Below are 26,311 nucleotides of genomic sequence, written 5' to 3'. Positions count from 1 at the left end.
GAACTACTAGTTTATTGTTTTCAGTCCAGATAGTTTTAGTGGAAATAGTCTTGAAGGAAGATCAGTGGAAGAATAAAACAGGAGAAAGAAACCAAGAGCGGTATGGTATATCAGAGTACCAGGACAGGACAGCATTGTGCTTTTAACGATTGTTGGTAATACAGATTACATGGTCATTTAAAAAGTTTTATTGGCTTAGGTGTTTAGAATACATTGGCTTTAAAATTGAACAATTGTATAGGCTCTCCATTAGTTTTTTTTTTTTTTTTTTTTTTTTTTTTGCTTTTGAGTGACATGTAGCTGACCCAGTGGGGAAAATATTATGAGAAGACAAATATAGAAAGTTGTCATTATTTAGCTGGGATGGTCTTGGGCAAGTCGCTAAACATCTTCCTTCCCCTAGTTTCCTTGTAATTGATTTTCTAATTAGGCTTTTTTTGTTTTTGTTTTTCCTGGAGACTGTGTCTCACTCTGTTGCTGAGGCTGTAGTGCCATGGCACGATCTTGGCTGACTGCAGCCTTTGCCTCCTGGGTTCAAGCAATTGTTGTGTCTCAGCCTCCCAGGTAGCTGGGATCACAGGTGTGCACCACCACACCCGGCTAATTTTTGTGTTTTTAGTAGAGACAGGGTTTCACCACGTTGGGCAGGCTGGTCTCGAACTCCTGACCTCGGGTGATCCACCCTCCTCGGCCTCCCAGAGTGCTGGGATTGATTACAGGCATGAGCCACTGTGCCTGGCCTGGAATTGCTAATTTATATGATCCAAATTTAAAGTCTGGCATTATACTATCAGCAACTAGCAAAGGAGTTTTTCTTTCCTTTTTCCATTATCAGCTCTTGCTAATGGGTCTCTGAGAAACAGGTGGTTAATGTTAACTGTAACTTTAAAAGCATCTGTTACATGTGAGACAAACTCCCTCAGCTCTCCTTAAAACTGTGGTGAGCCTCTTCCAGTCGTGTTTAATATATGAACTTCCCTCATTGCAGGTATTGGCTATGTACCTTTGATACATATGTATTTCTTTGTTAACCCCCCACCCCCACCTCTTCAACCCCCACACAAAAAACAAAGCAGGATTAAATGTTTTCCTGTATCAGAAACTATGCTAAGCACTTTTTGTAGCCACTTAGCACCTTCCAGTGTAAAATGTGTATAGTCAGCACTTAGTGATTTACTAAGATGATTTAACAAATTATTTCCTTTTAGATGTATGATTTTTAAAATAACTTTTATTACTTTTTGATTTAACTCATACATACTCTTGTTAGAAATTTAGAAGAAAACTTTAAAAGGAAGAGAAGATATCACACATAGTCATAATTTTTAAGATTTTGATTCCTGGTGGTTTGTTTGGTGTTTGGTCTAGGCTTATGTTAAAGTTATATTTGTTTTATAAAAGTGGAATGATTAATTTTTTCCACTGTTGGTATTCCTTGAATATATGTGAATTTTTAATATATGGTATTCTGTAATTTCAATTTTTTCATTTCCGTTTTGATTGTGTTATAATTTTTCATTATCCTAAGTAGAAGTAAACATTTAGAAAATCTTAATGACCATGTAATTTTTTTATGTGATTCATTTAACTAGGGCTGCTGGGTCCAAAATGTTAATATTTTTAAGGTTTTGTATAAATATTACCAAATAGCTCTCCCTACCAGCATTGTAAATACTTATTTTGCAAACCTCTGGCAACACTGAGGGTCATCAGTTAGATATATTATTTGTTATTTGAAAGATTAAAATGGTCTATTTGCGTTTCTTTGATAAAAAGGTAATTTTTTTCTGAAATATTTGTGTTTCCTTTAAAAATCTTTTTAAAATAACTTATGTATGTAATGCAGCAGCAAAATATTAGGGATTGTTTTTGAACTTGCTGAATGATTGAGTAGAACGTACATGTTAGTGGCCAAGAAAATTCTGAAAATGAAGAGTAATGAAGGACTTGCTCTACTGATCTGTAGATTGTATCATAAAACTTCAGAAAATAGTAATGTAAATTAACATGGCTCAACAGCTGGCAGATGGATCACTTGAGCAGAAATAGACCTAAGTGTAACAATAACGTAACTAATGTTAAAAATTATGTTCTTGTCTGGGCTTGGTGGCCCACACTTACAATCCCGACACTTTGGGAGGCTGAGGCAGGAGGATTGCTTGAGCCCAGGAGTTCACTAGCTTGGACAACATAGTGAGACCTCACCTCTACAAAAAAATTTTTTTTGTTCTCCTGACACTTTCTCTTGTAATTGTGACCGACAGTTGATTAACAACTTGAAGAAAAACAGAAAAGCACAAGATTTTTTACCTCATACCGTATACCAAAATAGAATCTAGATGTAGTAAATAATAAAGTAATAATTAAATGAGAAAAAAATTGGTGAAAAACTGTTAGATTGAAGAATTATACAAGAATAAATGCAAACTCAAAGCAAATGATTTGTTTGCCTACTTTGTGTATTTAGCCTTTTACCATATAATAGCCACCTGTTTAGTGTTTAGTGCTTCTAATCTTAAATACTAACTTGATGTTAATATTGTCACCACAGTTTTTCTGTTTTTTTTATTTATCTAGTATTTATTGATTCATATCTTTATTTTCTTCCTTATTTTTATCTAAGTAACACGTGTACATGACTTAAAAAAAATCAAATGAGCCAGGCGTGGTGGCTCATGCCTGTAATCCCAGCACTTTGGGAGGCCAAGGCAGGCATATCACGAGGTCAAGAGATCAAGACCATTCTGGCCAACATAGTGAAACCTCATCTCTACTAAAAATACAAAAAATTAGCTGTGCGTGGTGGTGCGCGCCTGTAGTCCCAGCTGCTCGGGAGGCTGAGACAGGAGGATTGCTTGAACATGGGAGGTGGAGGTTGCAGTGAGCCAAGATCGCGCCACTACACTCCAGCGTGGCAACAGAGTGAGACTCTGTCTCACCAAAAAAAAAAAAAAAAAAAAATTCAAATGGTATTGTGACCAAAATAGCAATCCCCTGATCCCCTGTTCCGTCCTCTCCACCTCCAACCTGGTCCTCTAAGGAATGTTTTCATTTCTTTTAGCTTTTTTCTCCTCTGGTATTTACATAATTATTTACTGATATTTTATACACACTGACAGCATTGTGCTAATTGTGTACGATGAACGGGGAGTACATCTAAAGCCTTAGTAAAACATGCAAAATAGAGTCCTCTCCAACCCTCTCAAATTCAGAGGCCTGCGGACACCTCAGTGAAGTATCAGGGCAGTCAGTGGTCTGGAACATGTTTTCAGAATGTGATGTTTTGTGGAATAAAATGACGTATTGGAGAATCCCATGTAGCAAGTAACTGTGGGCAGCTTCTTGGCCCTGAGGTCTGTCTCTAGCCATTAGCCTGCAGGACGTCAAGGGCTTCAGTTATACAACCACAAGGAAATCAATCTAAGTGAGCTTAGAAATCGCTTTTTCCCAGTTGATCATCCAGATTAGAATGCAGCACAGTGAGTGCCTTGATTGCAGCCTAATGAGACCCTAAACAGAGGATTCAACTGAGCTGTGTTCAGATTCCTGAATCCACAGAAATTGTGAGATAATAGATAACCAATACAACTACCTTATGGCAGAGACAGGAGAACTAGCATAGTGCAAAAGCATTCATACTTAGTTGAGTACGAAGGTATACTTTTGTCCATTTCAGGTAACAACTTGCTTTGAGTGGTTCTTGTTAATTGGAGAAAAAGGAGTAAGTGAGGTCAGTAGCTGCATATCAAGTTTCAGGGGCTGCCACTACAGTTAATGTTAACCACCTGATTAACTTTATGATAGTCCACAGTCATTCTTCAAGATCTCTCTAACTTCAGCATAGGCCAAACTAGTGAGTTAAATGAAGATGTAATAGATTTTGCCACCTCCACTTCTTTCAAGTCTTTGATTAAACTCTGCAATTCCCCAGGGGTGTAGTGTTTACTTCTAGTTGATTATCTTGGTAGGGAGAGGAAGTTCCACGAACTTCCCTTTAGCCATACTTAACCTTAATGACCTTTATCCTGTAGGTTAGAAAGCTGATATGGGGATTCTGCCAGTTGCCAAGTATGTCTTTTCCAATTATACATTCTGGAAGTGGGGAAATAACCACAGGGTGGGTTACTGGTCGTCCCACTCTTAGACAAACATGAGTTACAACTCCATCATCTGTTACCTGACCACTGTAAGCCCCTGAATAAAATGGCATTTTGAATCCCCAGGAATTAATGTCAATTCAGAGACAGTGTCTATTAATACATGAAAGGTCTGGATGTTTCCTTTTAACAATGCACAGTATCTCTAATTAATGGCTGCAGAGCAGGTCCCTTTGGGAAAGGATTAAAAGGTTTATTGTATGTACTTGGAATAGTTTTGCAGGGAGCTGGTTTCCCTTTCACTCAAGGGGCTCTGGGTCTGTGAACTGACCCAGGTCTGGAGACTGCTGAGAGACCATAACTCTCCACCAGTTAGATTTCTGCCTACCAGGCCTAAAGTTTTTTCTTCTACATAAATCAAACAGTACTCTTGTGGGCTGCCCACCTATTTTGTTCCTAGGGGCACTGGTAATATATCTACTGCCCAAGATCTCTGCAGGCCAAGACGTTGTGAATACCAGTGTGTCCCTACTGCGGTTTATAGACAGTTTTCTCACTTTGTCTTTGATGATTAAGTGTGGCCACTTGGGCTCTGTTACCTTGGGATCCCATCATCTTCTTAGAAACCTCTTAATGACCACATTCCCCATAGTCATAGCTGACTTACAAAAAAGAGTAAGCTTACAGAGCTTTAAAAGCGTGTAGATGTAGTTACTCCCTTCACTATTGTAGTTTTCATTGCCTCTGGGCCCACTTGTGGAGCATAGCTGAGGAATGGGGCTGCATGTGTATAGTTCTCACATGGTAAGTCTAGTCCAGCATTACTAACTCCCGAAATCACTGGACTCTGTCAATGCCAGGGAAGCTGTGGTATCTCAGCTGTTAAATCCAGCTTTCAGTGCACCAACCAGATAAGCTATTGTAGTCACTTTCAGCAACATGAACTAATGTATGAAATCTGGAATCTCTAGTAAGTGCGCCTGATACCAATTAATTTGACCTGCTATGGTTTTATATTCCACCTCCTTTGGTAAAATACTTTTAGAATCTACTATCATACATGCGCCTCAGATTTCTGTTGAGTATATAAGCTATTTTCTTCTGAGTTATAGTGTGTATTTGTCTTCTTGGAGCATGCTGAGATTTGACCCTAGTCATGGATCTAGTGGCATCAGGGGCTGGTTTTGGTAAGTCTTCAGGAGAATGAGCATCCCCCTTCAAGGCATCTACCCATGTAAAGTTATCAGAGGGCTTTCAAGCTTAAGAAGGCTAGTCTTCTCAAACCTTGGAAAGCAAGCTACTTCCACTGGTATAGGAGGCTCAGAATTACTTGGAGGATGGAGGAGCTATTCAAAATTGCTAGTTTGATCTGGGACCAACCAGATTTCTCTGTTCGAAGTTTTAGGATCCCATTCTTTGCCAGTTAAGATTCTTACTTCCAGATGAGAAACTCGGTGAGACTGAATTAAACTGTTACTGCCTCTGACACAATTAGATTTTCTGGCTTGATTTTCAACAAAATCAGCCCCTCACCTATAAGAAATGAGACATTCTAGGATTCTTCGTGGAAATTCTCTAGCTTTCTCAGATTATCATTTAAGCTGAGCATTAATTAACTTGAGCTTTTTGTTTTATCTCTGTAAATACTCATGTGTACTTAAAAGGATCTTTCTTAACCCTGCTGCCTTTACAGCCATAATTATTGCCATAATTCCCAAATTCATCAGTCATGTAAGCTTTCAAGGCATGTGCTTGAATTGGCACTTTATCACAATCAGCCATCAGTGATAGCTTAATTTTCCCAAGTTACTATATGCCATCGATTACTAGCATCCCATTTCCTTGGCAAGGAGCTAAGCTCTATCTTTAATCCCAAGGATATGATTCAAATTCCCTTGTCTCTTCTTTTCTGATTTATCCCCTGGAACCAGTTTTGTTTTGTTTTGTTTTGTTTTAATCAATCTGGGTTTAATCAAGAGCCAGATTGTCGATAAAATTTATTATAAGTAATTACTAAGCTATGATAGAGGAGTAACTACAAAAATGTAAAGGTAACTCTAGAGGATATCCTAGGGATTAAGGAGATTTCTCAAGAAAAGATAAAGTTGGAAAGAGGTGGAAAGGGAGAGGTCCCCTTCCCCGGGTTGGAGTTCAGACCTTGTCTGATAAGTTGGATTGCTGCCCATTGGAATGTAGAGAAGTTCACTGTAAGTTCTTGCCTTGGCCAGAACTGGTTAGCAGTTGCTGGGTAGCAGGAAACAACCCTCTGAGTAGTTGTGTTGAATATGGTAGACAGTTTTATAGGGAGAGACAGGGCACTGCTCCCAGTATGAGTCCTGGAGCATGCCAGTGTCCATATTGGAAGGGCTGCATCAAGAGAGTAATCACCAGTCCCAGGCTTGGGCACAAGGTCAACAAAAGACTGCATACTCTTGGTGTGAGGCTGACCACTACTGGATTTTCTTATATATACTCACCAATGATGAACCATGCAGCAAGAGCAAAAAAAGCAAAACTCAACATACCAGAACTAGGAAGAGGAGACCCCTTCCTCCTGCAGTATCCTTTCAGAGCTCTGTACTGATAAAACTTAACATCCTTCTTAACGTAAATGATAAATATTTATATGGTCTCGTCCATTATTCCAGAACAGATACTGAAGGTTAAATTTGGGGCCAAGAGGCAATACATTGATAATGGATACAAAGGTTTTCTCCTTGTGTCTAGTTTCTTAGCTAATTGCTTAAGAAGTAAGACATTGAAAGCCGATTGGATGCTTCGTGTGTAGGGATAGAGTTGGTCCGTTATATCTGACTTGTTATTGGTTCTAGTATTTACAAGATTTTTACTTTTTTCTTTGAATTCATGAATTTTACCTAGCTGGACTTAGATGTGTGTCATTTTTCCATTCTGGCTACCACTAGATTTAAATCTTTTACTGATTAGGTGGATTTTCCTCTTAAAAATAATGTTTCCTTGCCTTTCTTTTCTTTGTTCTTTTTCCTTTGAAATGGGGTCTCGCTCTGTTGCCCAGTCCTGAGTGCAGTGGCACAATCTCAGCTCACCACAACCTCGGCATCCTGGGCTCATCCTGAGCTTAAATGATCCTCCCATGTCAGCCTCCCAAGTAGCTGGGACTACAGGTATGCACCACCATGCCTGACTAATTTTTGTGTTTTTTGTTCGAGACCAGCCTAGGCAACGTGGCAAAACCTCATCTGTATAAAAAAATTACAAAAAATACCCCCATAGCCAGGCATGGGTGGTGTGCACTTATGGTCCCAGCTACTGGGGAAGCTGAGGTGGGGGGATTGCTTGAGCCTAGGGGATCAAGGCTGCAGTGAGTTCCGTTCGTACCACTGCATTCCAGCCTGGGTGACAGAGTGAGACCCTGTCTCAAAAAAAAAAAAAAGGGAAGTTTTGCTAAAATTTCTCTGATGAGAACTTCTGCAAGATAAATATAGTAACTATAAAGATAGCCTACAAACTGGAAGGAAATATTAATATAAAAACTTGAAGATAATTGATATTTAAGACATTCCGTTTTGTGCTATATTTATTTAGAAATCACTGTTACAGTACTAAACTTTTAACCTGGTTGCGTACCAGGTTAAATTGAAAGTATGTACATTTGTTGAAAATAATTTTCTATTTCAAAAGCAGAATAATACAAAGCAGAAAAAACACAAAACATTGGTATCAAATGAAGTATGAAAAGTATACTTGTCATGGGGCATTATATATTTATTTTTCTTTTTTTTTTTTTTTTGAGACGGAGTCTCACTCTGTCGCCCAGGCTGGAGTGCAGTGGCCGGATCTCAGCTCACTGCAAGCTCCGCTTCCCGGGTTTATGCCATTCTCCTGCCTCAGCCTCCCGAGTAGCTGGGACCACAGGCGCCCGCCACCTCACCCGGCTAGTTTTTTTTTTTTTTAGTAGAGACAGGGTTTCACCAGGTTAGCCAGGATGGTCTCGATCTCCTGACCTTGTGATCCGCCCGTCTCGGCCTCCCAAAGTGCTGGGATTACAGGCTTGAGCCACTGCGCCCGGCCTATATATTTATTTTTCTAAAAAGTGATATTGAAGTGATACTGAAAGCTGTAATTCTGTTCCTAAGGTAAAATGAAAATATGGCTTATCACATGAAGGGCTATATGATTAGATCTCATAGGCCTGAAACTGCAGTTAGTTAATAACTAGTGAAAGAAAGAGTATCATGTCTATAGTGTCAGTTTTTCTCCACAGCCCCTGAAGAGTTACATTTAAAAAATGTGAAACAATAAAAGCAAAAAAACAGGCTTTGGAGAGCTCTGAAAATCAGTAATGTTTTAGCTTATACCTGAAGATAAAATAACAGTCTAACCTCATGGAGTAATAAAAAAAATTCTATCTAACCACATAGTATTTATATATGCATTCACAGAAAATGTGTGTGATATTGCTAAAAGCTATGTTGAAAAGGATTACTTAAACATTTATTATACAGTGATTCTCAGTTTGGAAGTGGGAAGGTCTTTCATTCAAGATTCCTGATTAAGTTCTTGAATTTACAAAGTAATGTAATTTGTATTATCTTTTCCGTCTGCTTGTCTTTCTCCAAAGCAAATGAATCTACTCTTAAGCACCAGTATAGAATACTAATTCTCTGTGCCCTTGTCTGCTTACCCGAGGTCCTACCAAATGGCTTACTGAGAAAAGTATACTTACCTAATAGAATTTGAAGAATGTGGACTCTGTACTGTGTAGATATCCAGATCGAATTGCTTGATCTTTTAGATTTACCTTATAAGGAGCTTAGGCAGATTTAAAAGTCATCTTTAACTACGATATTGACTGCTCTTTTCCATATATTTGTATTTCCTCTTTGTAATCTTAATGGTTTTTTATTCTCAATTTAAAAAAATGTTATTTTTAAACTACCTCATATGCCTTGTGGAACAAGACAGAATATTAATTTTTATACTGCCTGCTAATACAATATAATAAAATCATAATTATAGCAGATGTCATCATTTTTGTCATATGAATGTAATCTATGATTCAGATGCTGCTTGTTGTAGCTTTCTCATTGAGGATCTATGGCTCAGGTCTCAAGGTTTTCTTTGTAACGAAGTCTTAAACTGTAATGAATTGAGGGCATTTAATCCTATTAGTGTCACAGATTGAATTTTTCCATACCTTTTCCCATGTTTGTGTGTATATGTGTGTGTGAGAGAAAAAGAGAGATTTATGTACTTAAAAAATAGAATCATACTCATTTCTTTGTGCACTTAATGTCAGAAACAACTTTTTCTGTCATTAGTGCTAACATAGATTCAGCTCATTTGTATTACTAGTTACATTTCATTCTACTGTATGGATATATCATTTAGTGAAACGTTCCTTTATAGACATTTAAATTGTTTAGTGAGGTTTTTTTAATAGGAAATAGTACTATAATACTCATATCCATGCAAATAAATATTTTCTCTAAGTCGGGGGAAGGCTGCATATAAATATTGGTAGCCAGAGGGGCAGTTTTTGGCAGAGATGACTTGCTATCTACCAAAAGTTATTTTTCCTTTTTCATAGTGAAGAACGTTCAAGGAGGCTGCTGGCAAACAGAGACTCCATTTCTCTACTTCCATAGCATTCAGATATGGCTAGCTAACAAGTTCTTGCTGAAATGATATGGACTACTTCCAAACATGACTTTCAAAAATTTCCCATGAAATACTGTCTGTATTATTGATATTCATGGTTGACCTTGGAAGCCGCTTGTTAAGGATACAAGATCCTCTGTCACCTTAGGTCCCAGAATGACTGTGTGTCTGTAATCAGATTCAGATGCTCTAAAGCTATAGCCTTCTCTTTGGGTCTGTGGCTGTGTTATCAGAAATAGCCTTTCTGTTAATTTTCTGATGGAATTATATTGCATACTTTTCCTTATCCTCCACATAAAGACAATCCACATCGGAATATTCTGTTTATTAAGGTAGAAGCCACTTTGGTAGGCCAAGGCGGGAGGATTTGTTGAGCCCAGGTGTTCGAGACCAGCCTAGGCAAAATGGTGAAATCCCGTCTCTACCAAAAATACAAAAATTAACCAGGCGCAGTCACGTATGCTTCTGTTCGCAGCTACTTGAGAGGCTGAGGTGGAAAGATAGCTTGAGCCTGGGAGATTGAGGCTACAGTGAGCTGTGGTCGTGCCACTGGACCCTAGCCTGGGTGACAGAGTGAGACCCTGTCTCAAAGAAAAAAAAAACCCACAACCAAAAAGGTAGATTATTAGGTCATTGATTTAAACCCTTCTTTATATAAACTATAACTTAGCTATAAATTATAAATATTTAAAGCTCTAAATTTTCTTGTAAACTCTGCTTTAGGTGGATTCTACAGTTTTTGAGATGTTTTTATTCAGTTTAAAAAATTTTCTCATTACCAAACATTTGGGGACATTTTATATATATTTTTGTTACTGATTTCTAAATCAGATGGGACAGATTTTTAAATCTGTTATTGCAAGAGAGCTTGCTCTGTATTATTTCATTGTTTAAAAACTTACAGAGGTTTGATTTATGATTTATTTTGGTGAATATTCTTATGTGTAATTGAAAAGAATGTGTATCCTGTAATTGTTGGTATTAAGTTTTATGCATTAGTTAGATCACATTTATTAGTAATTTTACCCCTATCTTCTATACACATTTTTTTTTGTTTGTTACCAAAAGATATGTGTTAAAAATTTCAGCCATGGCTATGAATTTGCCTCTTTCTTCTTTTAGTTCAATTTTTGCTTTATGTATTTTGAGACTCCTGTTATTTGGTGTAAAAATTTGATGTTGTTACAACTTCCTAATGAATTTACCATTTTATTATTATAAAATATTTCTCTGTTTGGTAGTGTTCTTGTCTTGATTTCTACTTTGACATGAATATAACCACAACATGTTTCTTATGGTTCATGTTTGCATGGTGTGTGTATATGTTTGTATATGTGTGTGTATGTATGTGTATATATGTGTATATACACACACACACGTATATCCTTTTATTGCTACCTATCTGTGCTGTTATATTAAAAGTGTGTCTCTTGTAAATATTATGTGGTTGGGTCATTTTTTTTTTGAGACACTTTTGCTCATGTCACCCAGGCTGGAGTGCAGTGGCGTGATCTTGGCTCACTGCAACCTCCGCCTCTCGGGTTCAACCAATTCTTTTGCCTCAGCCTCCCGAGTAGCTGGGACTATAGGCGCGTGCCACCACACCCAACTAATTTTTGGTATTTTTAGTAGAATGGAGTTTCACCATGTTAGCCAGGATGGTCTCAATCTCCTGCCCTCGTGATCCGCCTGTCTCAGTTCCCAAAGTGCTGGGATTATGGGTGTGAGCTACCGCACCCTGCGTCTCACTCTGTCGCCCAGGCTGGAGTGCAGTAGCTTGATCTCGGATCACTGTAAGCTCCGCCTCCCAGGTTCACGCCTTTCTCCTGCCTCAGCCTCCGGAGTAGCTGGGACTACAGGCGCCTGCCACTACGCCCGGCTAATTTTTTTGTATTTTTAGTAGAGACAAGGTTTCACCATGTTAGCCAGGATGGTCTCCATCTCCTGACCTCGTGATCTGCCCTCCTTGGCCTCTCAAAGTGCTGGAATTACAGGCGTGAGCTACCGCACCCAGCCAGTTGGGTCTTTTTATCCAGCCTGGACAATCTCTCTTTCATGAAGTTGGTTTTGTTTTTATTTTTTGTTTTAGTTTTTAGTCTGAAAATCTTTTATTTGCCTTTTTTTGAAAGGTTTTTTTTTGGCCAAATAAAAAATTCTGGATGGAGTTTTTCATCTTTCTTCAGGACATTAAATATGTTACTGTATTGTCCATGGGCTTGCTTTGTTTTTAATGGGAAGTGTGTCATTATTCTATTCTTTGCTTCCCTATATGTAGCCTTTGGTTGCTTGAATTTTTTTTTTTCTCTTCTTGAAAATTTTCAGCACAATTTGATTATGTGCCACATGTGATTTCTAAAACAAATTCTTAACTTAGTCGTGATCCTCTGTATTATGACAGGCTGCGTTATCCAACCACCTATGCCCATACTTGGCAATGCTTCTAACAGTTGCCATTCTCTGCCAACTCAAGAGAGGCTCATACATGGCTCTCTGAAGTTTAATTCTTTTTTTTTTTTTTTTTTTTAAATTCTTTTTCTTGCTCTGTCTCCCAGGCTGGAATGCAGTTGAAGATGACAGTTCATTCCAACCTTAAACGCCTGGACTCAAGTGACCCTCGCACCTCAGACTACTGAATAGCTGGGATTATAGGCATGTGCCACTGTGCCCAACTAATTATTTTAAAAATGTTTTGTAGAGTCAGGGTATCACTGTGTTGCCTAGGCTGCTCTCAAATTCCTGGACTCAAGTGATCCTTCCTCATTGGCCTCCAAAGCTCCGAGATTACAAGAGTGAGCCACTGCATCTGGCCTAGAGTTCAGTTCTTTAAATTCATTTGTTTTCATACCTCTCTGAGAGCTTATAAAAGGTACAACTTTGTTTACTTCTGGATAAATAACCAATATGTCAGGGTCAGTATCATTTATTATATAAATAATTTTCCTCTCTAAAATTGAAATGTCTCCTTTGTCATAGTGGAAGTTATATGTATCTGGATCTATTTCTTGTGCATTTATTTTTTCCCTTAATGCAAAGAGCTATTTTTTATTTTTATTTCTGTATTTTCTTCTCATATTTCTTGCTTACTTTTTTTTTTTTTTTTCCTTGAGACAGTCTTGCTCTTTCACCCAAGCTGCAGTGCAGTGGCACGCTCACAGCTCACTACAGCTTCATCCTCCACCTCCACCTTCTGGGCTTAAGTGATCCGCCCACCTCAACCTCCCAAGTAGCTGGGACCACAGGTGTGCAGCACCACACCTGACTAATTTGTGGATTTTTGGTAGAGGTGGGTTTTGCTACATTGCCCGAGCTGGTCTCAGACTCCTGAGCTCAAGCGATCTGCCTGCCTCGGCCTATGAAAGTGCTGGATTTACAGGAATGGACCACAATGCCTGGCCTTATTTACTATTTATGATTGTTTTTCAGTTCCTTTGTAGTATGTTTTAATGTTTCTTTATTTTATTTATTCATTTTATTTGTATTTATTTAATTGAAAAAGAGTCTTGCTCTGTTGCCTAGGCTGGAGTGCAGTGGCACCATCTTGGCTCACTGCAACCTCTGCCTCCCACATTCAAGTGATTCTCATGGCTCAGCCTCCTAAGTAACTGGGATTACAGGCGTGTGCCACCATGCCTGACTTTTTTTTCCCCCTTTTTCGTTTTGTTTCTTTTCTTCTTCCTTCTTCCTCCTCCTTCTTTCTTTTCTTCCTTCTTTTCTTCTTTCTTCCTTTCCTTCTTTCCCTGCTCCTCCTCCTCCTTCTTCCTCTCTCTCTCTCTTTTTCTTTCTTTCTTTTGTCTTTTTCGTTAAGAGATGGAGTCTTACCATTTAGCCAGGCTGGTCTGGAACTCCTGACCTCAAGTGTTCCACCCATGTCGGCCTCCCAAAGTCTTGGGATTACAGGCGTGAGCCACTGCGCCCAGCCTTATTTATTCATTTTAGAGACAGGGTTTCACTCTGTCGCCCAGGCTAGAGTGTGATAGCATGATCATAGTTCACTGTAGCCTCAAACTCCTAGGCTCAAGTAATCGTCCTCCCTCAGCCTCCCAAGTATCTGGGACTGTGGTCACGTGCCACCATTCCTCACTAATTTTTTTTTTTTTTTTTGAGACAGAGTCTCGCTTTGTTGCCCAGGCTGGAGTGCAGTGGCACGATGCTGGCTCGCTGCAAGCTCTGCCTCCTGGGTTCACACCATTCTCCTGCCTCAGTCTCCCAAGTAGCTGGGACTACAGGCACCCACCACCACACCTAGCTAATTTTTTGTATTAGTAAAGATAGGGTTTCACCGTGTTAGTCAGGATGGTCTCGATCTCCTGACCTCGTGATCCACCCGCCTCTGTCTCCCGAAGTGCTGGGATTATAGGCGTGAGTCACCATGCCCGGCCTATTTTTTTGTTTTGCTTTTTGTAGAGATGAGGGTCTGTGTATGTTGCCTGGGCTGGTCTTGAACTCCTGGCCTCAAGTCATCCTCCTACCTTGGCCTCCCAAGTTGTCAGAAATACAGGTGCCAGCCACTGTACCTGGCCTCAAGTTTTTGTTTGTTTGTTTTTTGACAGGGTCTCGCCCTGTCGCTCACACTGGTGTGCATTGGTGCGATCTTTGCTCACTACAGCCTTGACCTTTCAGGCTCAAATGATCCTCTGATCTCAGCCTACCAAGTAGCTGGGACTACAGGCATGCACCACCACTCTAGCTAAGTTTTGTAATTTTTGTAGAGACAGGGTTTCATCATGCTGCCCAGGCTTGTCTCAAACTCCTGTGCTCACATCATCTGCCTGCCTTGCTCTCCCAAAGTGCTGAGATTACAAGTGTGTGCCACCATGCTCGGACCAGAGTTTTAATATTTCTAATGCAGATTCCTGTGCACCAGTCTTAGAATGTTTTGAGCTCTTCATATGTTACCGGTGGGAGTATAAGTTAGTACAATTACTTTGGGAATTAAAATTCTAGTCAGACTGCCTTTACGTTACTGGACCCCTGTAAAAGTGAGGAAGTAACTTCTTCAGTTTTATGCCACACTTTGTTACCTAGGTTGCAAAGCATTTCTGCTTCATTCCTGAGTCTAAAAGTTGCTCTTGATCTGCTCTATTCACTTCTAGTCTCACCATCATCCTGAGCTTACAGGACCTGACACGTTATTCAGCAGAGGTGAACCTTGCCCAGATACCATGGTATTATTTTCTTCTTGACCCTCTCTTACCACCATAATCTTCTTTCTAGTTTTCTCTTTACTTTAAAAACAAACCCCCCCAGACACTAATGTGATGAGAAGGTGAAACAGTATTATGTATAGAAAGTCTTCTCTTTCACTTGGAGCAAGGGAAAGTGGTTCTCCTCAATGGAAGGTCATTAAAGAAGGGATATGCTCAATCAGAATGGGCTAAATTAAAAGAACTGACAATACCTAGTCTTGGGTGAGGATGTAGAGCACCTGAAAATCTCACATCTTGCTGGATTCATACATTGCTGGTGGAAGCGTGATTTATTACAACTTGTTTTGAGAAATTGTTTGGCATATCTATTAAGCCTTGATGTGTGTGTATAATGTGTGTTAACAAATCTGCTGTTGGGTCTGTAATACAGAAAAGAATGTTTATATTCATCAAAATGTGTGTACGTAACAGTTTTATTTGTGATAGCCCTAAACTGCAACTGCAGCTGAGTAATGTTGAGTACTCATATTCCTCAACAGTAAAATGTGTGATAGATTGCGGTATATTCATACAATGAAATAATACTCAGCAATACAAAAAAGGCATTACTAATACACATAACAATGCTGCTAAATCTTACTGATACAACTTTGTTTGAAAGAAATAAAAAAAGATGATACCATTTATATGAGTTTCAGTATCATGTCAAACTAATCCATGGTAATATGCATCACTATAATAATTACCCTTTGTGCTGGGGATGGTTACTGCTTGGAAGGCAACCTAAGGGAGCCTGTTTTAGTTCTGGAAATGTTTTCTATCTTTATCTTGGTCATGGTTACACAAGTGGGTTTATTTATAAAAATTAAGATATAACAAGATTAATGCATTTTACTGTATGTGAATATACCTTAGTACACAAAATTTTATTTTTTTTTACAATCACATTTTTATACATTTCCTCTGATCCCTACCTCTGCCCAAGAAAATCTCAAGGAATCCTGCCCACTGGAATGCAAACTGGAATTACATTAAATTTGCCTTGTAAGTTGGCAAGACTCTCAAACTTTATTGATACAGCACTAAGTCTTTTTTTAAAATTCAGAATATGATAAATTCTCTAAGATGTATTCTTAGGTATTTTTTGTTGTGAACAAGCTACTAATCCATTTATATTTTCTAGTTATTGCACTAAGTTATTTTGTATATTTATCTTGTCAGCGACCTTGTCAAATTTTCCTGTTATTAATCTCTTGAATCACTTTAATAGAGACTCCTGGATTTTCTTGTCATCTGTAGGAAAGGAGAATTGTCTTTACTCAAATTTTACTAACTTTTGCATTCACTAAAGACTTCAACCCTGTGTTAAATGGTTAGAGGGGCATCCTTGCCTTGTTCTTTAATTAGTTGAAATATCTTAAGTATTTCAACAACAAATATATTTTAGTCTTTTTATCCTTTGAGTAGATTTTCTTGAACCCTAATTTTCCTAGAAAGTTTTTTTTCTTTTTGGATTGGCTGCAGAATTTTATATACATTTTTGAGATCTAATTTGATAAATAGTTGTTTTAATTTTTCACTTTCTTGATAAATTCAGTTATTTGATTTCTTAATATTAAGCCATTCTTGTATTCTTGAAAAAAAATACCTCTTATTATGTGCATTCTTTGTATGCACTACTCGTGCATTATGCTTTTTGATAACTCAGAAAGTTTGTGTCTATGTAGGAGTAAACTTAATTTTTATCATTTTCATAATATGGTTTGCATATTATCTATGCTTGCTTAATTATTGTACTTAATGGGATTGGTAAGGTCAGGTTTGTTTTGGATTCTATTGTAAACAAATCTTTGAAACCTAGTAAGTCACTTTTTATTGGCCTTTAAAAATGAGGCAGTCTCTATTTTATTAGGCTACAGAGAAATAATTTCAGGTAAGTAATTTTCTTGTTCAGATAGAAACACAAACACACAAACTTTTTTGAAAATTTATTTGCTATAATATCAATTTTTTTGAAGTTTTCATTTTTATATTTTTTTTTCCACAGTCCGTGGTGGATGACTGGATTGAATCATATAAACAAGACAGGGACATCGCACTTCTGGATTTAATCAACTTTTTTATCCAGTGTTCAGGATGTCGAGGTACAGAATGTTGAAATAAATGATGTACATTGAGCCTGTCAGTTCAGCAGTGTGACTTTTACTTCACCTGCCACTAGTCATACATAATTTACCCTAAAATAAAACATTATATGCTGATCTTTTTCTGATAGAGAATATTATTGGTAAGTTATTTAAGGATGTTCCATTTTCTTGTTAAGTTTTGCTCCTATAAAGTGTAACACATTTATATAGTTTTTGAAATTTTGGGAGGAAATCTAAATTCGTTTAGTAGTTTTATGAATTGATTTTTTAGATCATAGTCTTTTATAATTTTTACTCATATTATTTGTACGTATGCTCCATATTAGGAAGTGTGCTGGTTGCTAGCATTCGTTCTTTTATATCCCTGCCAGTATTTGGTAGTCATTTTATAGTTAAGTTTAAATAATTTTCTTAAAGTAACACAAGTAGCAGAATCAGGTGTCTTAAGTTTGCAATTGTAAGGCGATTAAAGCGAAATTTTATTTTTATCATTTTAGGAGATAACTGCTAGATTTTTTTCTCCTCTAGATCTTAACAGGTTAATTTGTATTGGCAGGGGGGGAATGGATTGTTAAATCACCATTCTCTGCTTGTGAATACAGAAGAAATAGTAATCTTTTATTGAAATAACTGACCAAATTGATGTCTTGAAAGCTTGTTTATTTATATCCAAGTTATCACTTACCATATTGGCATAAGTAATTTATCAAATATTTATGGAGCACCAACCTTGTATGAGATACTCCACCAGGGTATACAGAAGTTATCAAGGCAGTCTCTGCCCCTAAAAAGTGTTAAAGTATGTGTAATTTTTAAAGGCATCTTCATTGTGAGGAACAAAGAGGGGAATACATTAATAGTTCAGCGAAGGGCTCAGTGCCATAAGTATAATAAAACTGGTTACTATTTAATGACTGTTCAATATGTGGCAAGCTGTGCGCTTTACATACATTAGCTCATTTAATGTTTGTTAACAGTCCCATCAGGCAGATGGGATCTTTATTTTGTAGATCAGCAAACTGAGATGAAAGGGTTTAGGTAAATTTATTCCAGATCATACAGTAAGCAAGTGTGAAACTCAAGATTGAGAGTCAAACCGTGTCACCTGTCTCCCCAGCCATAAGACACTGTGGGAGTAACAAGAAAGAGCAAGGGATTCTGATGCAGCCTAGTCTGTGTGTCTCTGTGTATATGTGTGAATGTGGGGAGGTTGTAAAAAAGTATATCCTACAAAAAGCAAACTCTGAGGTGAGATTAAAGATGAGTAAAAGGAAGTTAGAAGAATGAGAAAGGCAAAAGGTAACATATTATGCAAAAAGACCTTAAGACAAGAAAGTATGGTTCAATCCCAAACATAGAGGGTTCTGTGGCTGAATCGTAGAGCATGGAAATGGGTGAGGATTAGCAAGAGATTAGGCTATTATAAAGTAAGAGAGTTTGCTCATTTTACAGCCTTAAAGTAGGTGAGGCAAGCACTGATGATATGCTTTATATACATTTTCTCATATAGTCCTTAACAGACCTGTTGGATTGGGTTTTAATTTGAAAGCAATTAATAGTGTTTAAAATTTTTCCTTTTGAAATTTGTTTTCATGGTTCAAAATAAAAAAGTTTAAAAGTTGTATAATAAGAAGTCTTTGCCTTCCTGCCTTCCCATCCATCTATGCACACTTAACTGCTCTTAACTAGTTTGTTGAACTTGAATGTCCATTCTATCTAGTTTTCATACCTATAAGAGAGGAATGTATATTCTTTCCTTCTCCACCTCATCTGTCTTATACAAAAGGTAATGGTGTATAGAGACCTTTCTCCTTCATTTTTCTTTCTTCTTCTTTTTTTTTTCTTTGAGACGGACTCTCTCTGTTGCCCAGGCTGGAGTGCAGTGGCGTGATCTCCTCTCACTGCAAGCTCTGCCTCCTGGGTTCACGCCATTCTCCTGCCTCAGCCTCCTGAGTAGCTGGGACTACAGGCTCCTACCACCACTCCCGGCTAATTTTTTGTATTTTAGTAGAGATGGGGTTTCATCGTGTTAGCCAGGATGGTCTCAATCTCCTGACCTTGTGATCTGCCCATCTCAGTCTCCCAAAGTGCGGGATTACAGGTGTGAGCCACCGCTCCCGGCCTCTCCTTCATTTTTAAAAACACGGGCTCATTGCATTCCTTTGTGTATATGTACAATAATTTATTTAACTAGGCTTCTATTAAAAGACCATTGTGTTATTTGTAGTCTTTTGCTGTTACAGAGAATGCTTACTGTAATGAGTAATTTTATGTATACCTTATTTGGTCTTTATGAAAGAATGTCTGTAGGTAAATGTATTTGTTATATTAGATACTGCCAAATCGTCAGCTATAGGAATTGTATTCTTCTATACTCTCATCAGTGATACATTAAAACGTCTGCTTTTTCTTAGCCTTTTCAACAAAGTGTATTTATCAAGTTTTTGGATTAGTCTTCAGAATGATTTGAAGATACTATTCCAGTCTGATTTTTAAAAGTGCTTTGAACTTCACGTAATATACAAGTAAGCATTTTAAAGTGTACCAATTCAGTAGCATTTAGAGCATTCATAAATGTGCAGCTGCCCTACATTGGGTTACTGTAACAAGACCATAGACTGGATGGCTTACAAATAATAGAAACTTCTCCCAAGTCTGGAGGCTGGAAGTCTGAGATCAGGGTCTCAGTATCATCTGGTTCTGGTGGGGCCCTCTTCTACATTGCAGAATACTAACTTCTAGTTGTACCCTCCCATGGCAAAAAAGAGGGTTGAGAGCGTTTTCTGGGGTCCCCTTTATAACGGCACTTATCTCATTCATGAGGGTCCCACTCTCATCACCTAATGGCATACGAAAGGTCCCACCTTCTAATACGATCCCTTTGGGGGTTAGGATTTTCATATAGGCATTTTGGGAGGACACAGCATTCAGTCCATTGTAGCAGTTGCCACCTCTGTCTTTTCTCAAAACTTTAAAAATCTCCCCAGGAAAATACCCTATACCTGTTAGGTAATGATTATTTGTTCTTTTCTCCCCCATCCCTTGGAAATCATGAATCTACTTTCTGTCCCTGAGGATTTGCCAGTTCTGGTCATTTTATATAAAAGGAACCACACAATATGTCACCTTCTCTGTGTGACTTCTTTCACTTAACATATGTTTTTGAGGTTCATTTAAGTTGTAGCATGTATCAGTGGTTCATTCCGTTTAGGGCTGAACAGTAATCCTTCGTATGTATATATCACTATTTGTTTATCCATTCACCTGTTGAAGGACATTTGAGTTGTTTCACTGTTGTGAATATGGCAACTTTGAACATTTGTGAACAAATACTTGTTTGAGTACCGTTTTTGAGTCTTTGAGGTGTAAATTCTTAGGACTAGAATTGCTAGGTCGTATAATAATTCTGTTTAAACTTTTTGAGGAACCACCAAACTGTTTTTCACAGTGGCTGCATCATCTTCTATTCCCACCAAAAATGTATGAGGATTCCTATTTTTCTACGTCCTCAACAACACTTGTTATTTTGTAGTTTTAAAAATTATAGCCATCCTACTGGGTATAAAGTGGTGTCTAACTGTGGTTTTAATTTGTGTGCACTTAATGCCTAATGATCTTGAACTTCTTTTCATGTGCTTGTTGGACATGTCTGTATTTTCTTTGAAGAAATATACGTTCAAGTCCTTTGCTCATTTTAAAATTAGATTATGTGTCTTTTTGTTGATGAGTTGTATATATTGTGGATACCAAACCTTTATCAAGTATATAACTTCAGCTATTTTTGCCCACTCTCTAGGTTGTCTTTTTAACTTTCTTAATGATGTTCTTTGGTGCACAATAGGTTTATATTTTATTAAGTCTGACCTCCCTCCCTCCCTCCCTCCCCCCCTCCCTCTCCTTCCTTCCTCCCTCTCCTTCCTTCCTTCCTCCCTCCCTCCCTTCTTCCCTGCCTCCCTCCCTCCCTTCCTTCCCTCCCTCCCTCCCCCTTCCTTCCTTCTTTGTCCCTCCCTCCCTCCCTCTCCGCCTCCTCCCTCCCCTCCCCTCCCCTCCCCTCCCCTCCCCATACATGTGTCAAATTTAAGGATCCATTGCCAAATTCAAGGTCATGAAGATTTACGTCTATGTTTGCTTCTAATGGTTATTTCTCACAAGTCTGGAGGCTGGATTGTATATTTTATATTTAGGCTATTAATCCATGGTTAATTTTTGTGTATGGGATGGTTTTAATTTGTATTTCTCTGATGAACGAGGGTTGAGAACCATTACTGTTTTTTCTTTGAATTCTCTGTTCCTATCCTTTGCCCATTTATCTTTTGACTGCCTTTATAGTTCCTGAAAAGACATTTTACAAAATGGATCTTAAAATATTTTTGTTAAAGGGGCATAGATGCATATTATCTTAATATGATTTACAAAGGAAGCACACTGTCTTTTATGTCAGTAGAATATAATAAAAATCCTGATATAGACCTAAGTACCTATGAGACATTGGTAAACCTATCTTAGAACATATGAAAAGAAAACATTTTTTTACTTATTACAAAAGGAATTTACTAATTAAAACTATACTTAGTTACTATTTATTTTTACCTATCAGATTGGCGCAAGTGTAAAATCATAAGAACATTCTGTTGTTCAGGCTGTGGCAGGAGAAAGCAGACACTGTTACATTGTTGTTTAGAATACAAATTTATAAACTTTTGTAAAGGTATCCAGGAATATCTACCAAATCCATATTTATGTTTTATCTGTTGACTCAACCATCCTACTTCTGGGATTTTACCTTGAATATATGCCTTCAGCAGTAAGAAACTAGGTACACAAAATTAATGCAATATTATTTGTTATTGGAATATATTGGAAACAATCCACATGTTCATATATAAGACAGTGATTGAATGAACTGTAGTATAGCCACATGTTGGAGTTTTGTGCTGCTGTAAAAAAGAATGAGGAAGATGTCTGTGAATGGATGTAGGGATTTTCCCTGTATTTTTTTTTTTTTTTGAGACAAAGTCTTGTTCTGTCACCCAGGCTGCAGTGCGGTGGCGCGATCTCGGCTCACTGCAACCTCCGCCTCCCGAGTTCAAGCAAATCTCCTGCCTCAGCCTCCTGAGTAGCTGGGATTACAGGCACGCACCACCATGCCCAGCTAATGTTTTTTGTATTTTTAGTAGAGATGGGGTTTCACCATGTTGGTCAGGCTGGTCTTGAACTCCTGACCTCATGATCCACCTGCCTTGGCCTCCTAAAGTGTTGGGATTACAGATGTGAGCCACCGCGCCCGGCCTTTCCCTAGATATATTTTTAGGGCAAAATATAAAGTGCAGAATAATATCTAAAGTATGCACCTTTTTTTTTTTTTGGTAAGAAAAAGGGAAAACAGTGGTTCATTTCACCAAAAAGAAGTACAGGAAAGATAAACCTGACAATAATGAGATTGGTTACCTAAAGAGCGAGAGACAGAGAGAGAGAGAGAGAGAGAGAGAGAGAGAGAGAGAGAGAGTGTGTGTGTGTGTGTGTGTGTGTTGGAAAGTTTAGAGGGAATTGAAGTGAGGGAATGATACTGAATTTGAATATTATTTTACAGTTTTTGAATAGTCCTGACTTTTGGAGCTATCTTAATACTTCAAATCCTCAAGAAAACAAAATCAGCAAAGATGGAGGGGAAATATCCTGAAAATGAATACAAACAGAACAAATAACCTTTATACCGTAATAACAACCACACTGAAAGATGTAAAATTACTAACCAAAGTAACTTCGGAACTCAGTAACTGGGCTATGAAACTAGTTGGGTCAGAGAAAAGTTTGATGAAGAGTACAGTATTTACCCAGTCTCAAAATGTCTCCTTTCAAGGTATCTACTATTTACAAGGTAAAATAGAAACTTTGCAGTGTAGAAACTTGATAGATATCGCCTTAACAAATGATAAAAGCAAACATTGCAAGTTACAGAGCTAATTGCTATTATGTGCTTTCTGATATGCCCTTAGAAGAACTCAACATCACTTCTGTAGTATTCTTGCCAGAAGTGCATAGTCTGAATCTACTCATGAAGAAACGTAAGACAAGCTCAAATTGAGTTATATTCTTCAAAATAACTGTCCTGTACTCTGCAAAAAGTCAGTGTCATGAAATAGTCAGAAATGCTGGGCGTGGTGACTCACACCTGTAATCCCAGGACTTTGTGAGACTGAGGCAGAAGATCAACTGAGGCCAGGAGTTCGAGACCACTCTGGCCAACGTGGTGAAACCCTGTCTATACTAAGAATACAAAAATTAGCCGGGCATGGTGATAGACACCTGCAATCCCAGCTACTTGGGAGACTGAGGCAGGAGAATCACTTGAACCCAGGAGACAGAGGTTGCAGTGAGGCAAGATCACACCATTGCACTCCTGCCTGGGCAACAGGAGCAAAACTCTGTCTCAGAAAGAGAAAAAAAGGAAAGAAATGTCTCAAACTGTTCTAGCTTAAAGTAGAGTAAAGAAACATGACAGGTGGCTGCAGTGCATGATCTTAGAATTTCTTTGGGGCAGATTACCTGAGGTCAGGAGTTCAAGACCAGCCCGGCCAACATGGTGAAACCCCATCTCTACTAAAAATACAAAAATTAGCCGGGTGTGGTGGTGGGCACCTGTAATCCCAGCTACTTGGGAGGCTGAGGCTGTAGAATCGCTTGAGCCCAGGAGGCGGAGGGTGTACCATTGCACTCCAGCCTGGGCAACAGGAGCGAAACTCCATGTGGGAAAAAAAAAAAATGACTCAGAAACTGTTTAAAGTAGACTGAAGAAACATGATAGGTGGCTGCAGTGCATGATCCTAGAATTTCTTTTGGCATAAAGGACGTTGTTGAGACACGTGTAAAGTCTTATGTGGATTATGTGGATTAGATTATGTGGATTAATCTTACGTGGATTAGATATTAGATCTTATGTGGATTAGATATTAGATCTTATGTGGATTAGATTATGTGGATCTTATGTGGATTAAATCTTATGTGGATTAGAACATATATAGTATCGATTGTTAATCTTATGCTTTGGGACATTGTAGTATACTGTGGTTGTATAATAGGTTTATTTGGGGGAAATACACACTGAAATAAATATTAAAGAGTAAAGGAATATCATGTCTGTAGCTAAACACTTATTCAGAACAAATTCATGTGTATATGAAGAGTGAAAGAAGGATAAAACAGATGTAAAATGTTTACATCTGAAGAATTTGGATGGAAGGTATTCAGAAGTTCTTTGTACTTTGCTGTCTTTTCTGTAAATCTAAAATTATGTCAGAGTACAAAAATAAAAAGAAAATGTTTTAACCCCAAAGTCAGCGTCATCCTCAAGGGAAACCAGTAGTCATTGTCTCTGTCAAAGAAGACAAGGATACCCAGCCTCACAACTCTTACTTAGCATTATATTGGATATATGAGCTAACACATTTAGACAATAAAAAGAAGTAATTATGATCATTGTTTTTAAAATGATCTTATTCAAAATAATATTGCATGTTTAGGAAACTCAAGAGAATCAGTTTGTAAAACTAAAGCAATAAAATAATTCCATAATATATTGAGATACAGAATTTATAGAGAAAAATTACTATTTTACAGCCAGTTAGAAGATTTAAAGACGCCCTTTTGAAGACAAAAGTGAGGGGAAAAATTCTTTCAGATTTACATTTCACTGTGATAGTGTAAACCAGGATAAATTTCCAGTGTATCAAGAGTTTAAGGGCAAAAACAAACAACAAATACAAAGAAAAATAATAAAAGCACTCAATAAAAACTAAGAATTCCTTTATAACCATGGAGTGGGGAAGACCTTTTTATTAACGGACTCACAATTAACTGACTCAGAATCTATAAGTTAGCAAAGATTCATAAATGACATAAGAAAACAAAAAATTTATAAGATGGGGACACATTATAGGGAAAGTCAAACGACAAGGGACAAATGGGGGAAATTTTTTTTTTATTACAAAGGCTGGTATCTCTAATATATGTTGAGATAAGATTTGAGTTTTATAAGTATTCCTTGTCTTGCACATTAATATCCAAACTCTAGATTGGCATTTTACTGTGTGAGCCCATTTTCCCCTAAAGCTGCATAAGAACCAAGGACCAAAAGAGTGTTTTAAAAATTGACCTAAAGTGGGAAGAGAGCAAAGAAAGGGAGGAAAAAAACAATCACAATTCACCCCGTCCCCACCCAAGTTCCCGGCTAGAAGTGATGTCACCACCAATGACAAAACAAAGTGGAACATCTTTTCATGAGTGAATAGTGTGAACAGCTCGCCCATTATTGGCTCCAGTATCCCTATTATCACTATTTCCTGAGCTTGGCTCTTGAGCCAAGCCCTAAGGTGTGGTATTGGTTTTCTAATTTAGCTATCTCAAGCTGCATTAGCACCCATAGTTGTTTCTCTAACTCTGCTGAAATGTCTGTAGTCTATTCATTTGAACCAGCTAGAGTGAATCCTGTTTGCCATTGGAAACCTCAGAATAGGCTGACTAACTCAATGTGTAGTAGTAATAGATATATTCAGTATCAATGGAGTGGGAAAAATGCAAGGGTAAAGTTGATTTAAACACTGTTGACTTAGAGTTGCATTCTAAAGCTGTATAAATTTGTAAGTGTTTATTGGAATAAGTTACGAGAGAACTGAGAATTAACACAATTATAGGATGTATTCAGGGAATTATGCATGGCAAAATGAAGATAAGTTGTCCGTATATTCAAAGTATTACCATTGTTAAATATACCTTGTTGATACAGGTATATATTTACTTTGGTATGTATTTAAACATAACTAATTTCAGAAATATATGTCTGGTTATTGATAAGTAGTTTTCATTGACAGTTGTGCTTGTTTTTAATAAGAGTTGTTGATCAAACTTGAAAGTTGATAGTTAAAAGCAACCTTCTTTCTTATTTGAATGTAACAAGTTATGTTTCTGTTTTGCTCTGCTTGTGCCTAACAGAGAAGTTCCAGATGCCTCAGAGCTTTCTAGGAGTGCAGAATTGCCAGAGAATTAATCACGTAGGAGCACTTAATCTAAGAGTTTCCTGAACTTAACCCAGTTCACTGACTAATTAGGGTCTCAGTGATTTTTTCATGGCACCTGTAAGCCAGAAGAAATACCTACCAGTTCCTTTCAGGAAGTTGTTATGTCCAAACTATTTATTTAGGTCCTCACAATTTAGTAGGTGTTTAGAAAAATGATATACATAATTGACAAAAATTGTATTCATTTCTCAAATAACTGCAATTAT

General features: G+C 37.8%; 1 protein-coding gene across 2 annotated transcripts in view; it reads left to right on the top strand.

The window, feature by feature from the left end:
• The window catches only part of STAG1 (stromal antigen 1), a 404,632-nt gene that overhangs the window by 158,453 nt on the left and 219,868 nt on the right, over nucleotides 1–26,311 (top strand). For both annotated transcript variants that reach the window (XM_023187905.1, XM_023187904.2), the window contains exon 5: nucleotides 16,932–17,028. In XM_023187905.1, coding sequence (XP_023043673.1) covers nucleotides 16,932–17,028 — 97 coding nt within the window. The remainder of the gene's footprint in view (nucleotides 1–16,931; nucleotides 17,029–26,311) is intronic.

This window comes from Piliocolobus tephrosceles, chromosome 2 (genome assembly GCF_002776525.5).
Source record: "Piliocolobus tephrosceles isolate RC106 chromosome 2, ASM277652v3, whole genome shotgun sequence".
Lineage (NCBI taxonomy): Eukaryota > Metazoa > Chordata > Mammalia > Primates > Cercopithecidae > Piliocolobus > Piliocolobus tephrosceles.
Note: the sequence above shows the minus strand (reverse complement) of the source record. Positions and strands in the feature narration are given on the sequence as shown.